The 4,560-nt window shown below is 37.8% G+C and overlaps 1 protein-coding gene across 1 annotated transcript in view; it reads left to right on the top strand.

The window, feature by feature from the left end:
• Positions 1 to 4,560, top strand: part of SLC38A6 (solute carrier family 38, member 6) — a gene marked incomplete at its 5' end in the record, with an annotated part of 18,795 nt that overhangs the window by 9,500 nt on the left and 4,735 nt on the right. Inside the window, 4 exons of the mRNA XM_010011072.1 lie at positions 378 to 443; positions 642 to 695; positions 2,216 to 2,295; positions 2,982 to 3,082. Of these exons, the coding sequence (XP_010009374.1) occupies positions 378 to 443; positions 642 to 695; positions 2,216 to 2,295; positions 2,982 to 3,082 (301 nt within the window). The remainder of the gene's footprint in view (positions 1 to 377; positions 444 to 641; positions 696 to 2,215; positions 2,296 to 2,981; positions 3,083 to 4,560) is intronic.

Raw genomic sequence — 4,560 nt, 5'->3', positions numbered from 1 at the left:
ACTTGGGGAAAGAGCCTGGGATAGCTAACGCAGCAGCTATTCTGTATGGGAGGCAGTTAGTGTGGAACACAGAGTGAATGTGGAGCACTGGCTGTATTTCAGTTAATGTCAGAGCTCATTTCAGTGCACCACCTCCAGATAGGCAAGCCATAAGGCTGCCAGCTGTGTGCAGTGAGCAGCTGTGTGGAATGGCACTGGCAAGTTTTTCTGTCAGTTTTCCTTCTTGTGGCCTAACTATCTGACAATCAAGCCTGTTCATTTACTTTAGGTGTAGCTTCCTCTTTGTATACCAACAGTCTGATGTTTTAATTACATATATCTAAATTGAAACTGATTTATAGGGTATCATTCATACATCAAATACACTGTCTTTGCAGATTATGATTAAAAAATGGTCGATCCCTTGCCCTCTACCTCTAAGTAGTGCCATAGAGACCTTACAGGTAAAGTGCATGCTGTTTTGAAGTTGTTCTAATTTTATTAGCAACTAAAGCTTTTTTTTTTAAAGATTAACACTTTCAGAATTACTTGTAATTTAAATTCCTTCTTCTCTTAATCATCACAGAAACTAAAAAGTTTCATATCTGTGGTTTGGGCTTGTTCTTTCATTATGCCATTTTTTTGCATGTATGTCTTTACAGGTTTCAAATTCTACTGGGGATTGTAAAGCAAAGGTCTTTCATCTTTCAAAAGAGGTAATCTGTATTAACAATATGCAAACTTAAAGGGGGGGTGGTGGTTTTTGTAGAATTGGGGTTTAAATTCTGTACGGGATAAGCTATTCTTCTGTAAAACTGGTTATAGGCTGCTGAAATATTTCCTATACCTGCTGCCAAGTGTTATCCAGTCTCACTATTTTTTTTATATGAAGGCTGGCTGTCCAAGTTAGCGTTTATGAAAACATTTTGTGAAGTATAAAGTATAACAGATGCAGCAGTGGTCAGCCTCATGATGCAGTCGGATCAAGCCAACTTAATATGCCCTCAGCGGAAGTCAGTGCTGTTTGGCTGTATGCACACTTTTAGTTCCTGGCAAGGTAGAACAGGTTTCCTGAAACTGCCTGGACCTAACCTTAGTTTTTTCTTACCTGAAGCAAATTCTTCAGGCCTAATGCAATCTTGTGCGTTTTGCTGGATGCCAGCTCTGGTATTTGTTGATTAATGTGGCATTTAAATCATGTCATCACCTATCAAGGCTTGCAGGAGAGGAAGTATCATGTAGAACCCTAGTCTCTGTGGGGTGAAGATGAAGGGAGAAAGGTAAGAATAAATCTGGCATATGCCTGTAGCATAGTGGAATTTAGGAGAGACACCGTTGCACTTCTCTGGAAAAAAAACCGAACAATCCCATCCCCACCCTCCCAAGAAAAAGCTGGGGGAAGTTTGGGCAGTGCAAACATGAGACAAATGTTTTCTATAGATGTAAGAAGAAATTTTACTTTGATCAGAAACATCTACCATGAGATTCTGGCCTTTTGTGCTTTGAAGAATCTTGGGAGTTATCTCTACTTCTTTAATTTAAACTTTATCTAGGAAGTGGCATATTTTTACCAGTGTGGGCCTGATCATACCAGCATGAATGTGTTTGTTATAGTTCAGCTTACTCCACTTGGCAGTTGAAGTAAGCTATAGTAGATGATTCATCTCTTTTATTACAAGTTTTTTGGAATAATTTACCACTAATTGTGGTGTTGCAACTTCATGTAACTATCTTAAAATTTCAGATGCCAAAGCATGTTATATTTTCTGGATGCTATATGCAAATTTTTGTTAAGGAGTAATAAGAAAAAAGTGAAATCAGGATGAAGGAGTCAGTGATTTGACAGGCAGCTATGGGTATTAGAATTTAGGAAACTTCTTAGAAAATTCCAGGAATAATTCACTGACTCTGGGGCAAATCCTACTCTTTATGTAAGTACTCTGCCTCCGTATAGCTAAAAAAGTCTTTCAGTTCTTAGTTTATATACAGCATGACTTCTGCTCCTGAAACAGTAAGCTGTCACCACCACTTGAAGAGCTACTAGTTGAAAAGGTCCATTTTTTTTTGTGGAATAATTCAGATGCCATTCTGTGTGGTGGAGATTTGTCTCAAAGCATCATTTTGGAGAGATGACCACTGACTTCAAGCAGTTGAACTGAATTCTGAATTCATCCAGATATTTTTATAACCATCTGTAATAACGAACAATCTACAAGATACTTTTCTTCTATTTTAGAGTGCTTATGCAATACCAACCATGGCCTTCTCTTTTCTCTGCCATACCTCAGTCTTACCCATCTATTGTGAGCTCCGAAGGTAATGTATGAGAACACATGCAATATATAAAATATGATAGTATTTCTGTAATATTTTCCCTAAATTAATCTTGAATAAATTTTATTTTCAAGTCACTGCATCAAACAATGCAAACTAAGTAGCTTTGATCTATCTGGGAGATGTACGGTTTTAGCCTGTACTGGCTTTTCCTCTCTTACAGGAGAGAAAAGTAGCAAATATGATTCCATCATCAATGTCAGTACATTGTCCTGGCCTGGACAGTTGGGAGAAAAAAAGGTCATTTGCTAAGGTACTTACTAGTTAATTTTTATTGCTGTAACTGAATCTGCATTTGGTCACATCTGATTCAGTGGGGTTTTTTTGACCAGATTCTCTTCCCACCTCTGAATATATGTCATCCTGTATAAATCAGAATTTTGATTTAAAAGATACTCTGGTATGTCTAAATTTCCTACAAGATGGGGATGGTGTTTATTGTCTCCTTTGAGACTGCTGTGAAAAGTGCCCTTTAATTGTCAGATTAAACATATTTTTAAAACCCCTAGATATTACTGACAGCACAGACCTCAGCAAATCCTCAGTTGCTATAAATTAAGACAGTGCTTTCTTATGAAGGGCAAGATGCTGTGTAAGTTGCATTGTGTTTAGTAGTCCGTGATACAGATTAAGCAACGCTAATTTTCTTTTGTGTGTGTGTGTTTTAGTCCATCCAAAAGTAGAATGCAGAATGTAACCATCACAGGAATTGGTCTGAGTTTCCTAATTTACTTTATGTCTGCTCTCTTTGGGTACCTGACATTTTATGGTAAGTATATTCAAGTATTCTTTAGAACGAAAGCTAATGATAAATGCATTCTGTGTGGAGTACTTTAGGCTTGTTTGTGCACTGATGTATTTGTGTACTGATATATTTCTTCTTTTGAAGACCTAAGAATATGCTGAACACTGGAAAGTGTTACAATCTCATTGACTTGCCAATGAGTAATGTAGCTAAACTTTGCAGAGTTTATGCCCTAAAAGGCTATACAGAAAGATAGTCATCCCTAAAGTGCAGCTGAGTGTTCATGTTCTCTAATGCTACGTAATTAGACTACTGATTGTCACTATATTGTTGGACTATATAGTATTGTCACATATTCTGGGAATGGATTTATTGTGATCTATGAGAAATTCTGAGAGCTGGTAGTAGTCTGCTCATCCACGAGGTTGAAAGGTCCATTCTAAGGCTGTTCTAGGACATTTATAACTTAATTAACCCTGTGATATCCTAGCACGTTTGTTGTCTCTGAAGCTGTTGCCTTTCATGAGAGGAATTTGAGTCACAGCAAGCTAGCCCTAATGTTAGGTAGGTGTGAAGGTTTGCAGCATGTTTTCCCTGTCTGATGCAGCTTGGGTACAAAGCATGTATCACTTTTGTTTTGTTTTTCTTTTTACAACTCAGTTGGAACTAACAGTAGCTATTTCACTAGCAATCTGCTGGAAACGGGGAGGGGGGGGCGGGAAATCCCACAAGTCATCCAATTGAGCAAAGCTGTATTTTAAAGGATTGCACAAAGTGACTTCTTCATGATACCTTTGTTTATGTGTAACATAAAGACAAACTAGAGAACTCCAGAAAAAAAATAAAATTACAAGGACTATGAGAAAATTAGAAGGTCTGAAGAAGGTGTGTGAAGACACACATACTTCTGTGTCTTGACTTCAGTGGAGGGCAATGACAGAAGATCGGGGAAGAATTTGAAGATTTAAAAGGATAAGCTTGGAGCTGGGCTTCCCAGCACATGCTCCTGGGCTTCAGTAAATTGTGTTGGTGCCTGATACATGAACTGAGCCAAGAAATGCACAGCTCAGAGAAGTTGTGGACACAGTGCTTGATGAAATAAATACACTTTTTTATTTACTAAACAGGAAAGTGAGTGGGGTGTAACACTTGCCCTGCCAGGTTCTATAGACATCTTTCATTTCTGTTTGCTGTAAAGTTTATGTGGCAGTGTGCTTCAGTACCAGTTCAGTAACTCTACATTTGGACTTCTGAATACTTCTGGGTACAGTTTCTTTTGAGTTTAAGCATAGATGACTTTGTCTGGTATTTCCCAAGAACACAAAGATTTTAGAACCCTTATCTACATAGTGGCCTTTTTTTTTTTTTTTTTTTTTTTTAAAGGTCTATCATAACGTGGGCAGAAGTAGGTGTCTATTTCATACAACAGTTTTGGTATTCTGTCACATGTCAGTGTGATGCCTTTCTGAAGAATTGTCATTTGGCTCTCACTATCCTGCTGA

The sequence above is a fragment of the Nestor notabilis genome, unplaced genomic scaffold (genome assembly GCF_000696875.1).
Source record: "Nestor notabilis isolate BGI_N333 unplaced genomic scaffold, ASM69687v1 scaffold1653, whole genome shotgun sequence".
NCBI classification, from domain to species: Eukaryota; Metazoa; Chordata; class Aves; order Psittaciformes; family Psittacidae; genus Nestor; species Nestor notabilis.
Note: the sequence above shows the minus strand (reverse complement) of the source record. Positions and strands in the feature narration are given on the sequence as shown.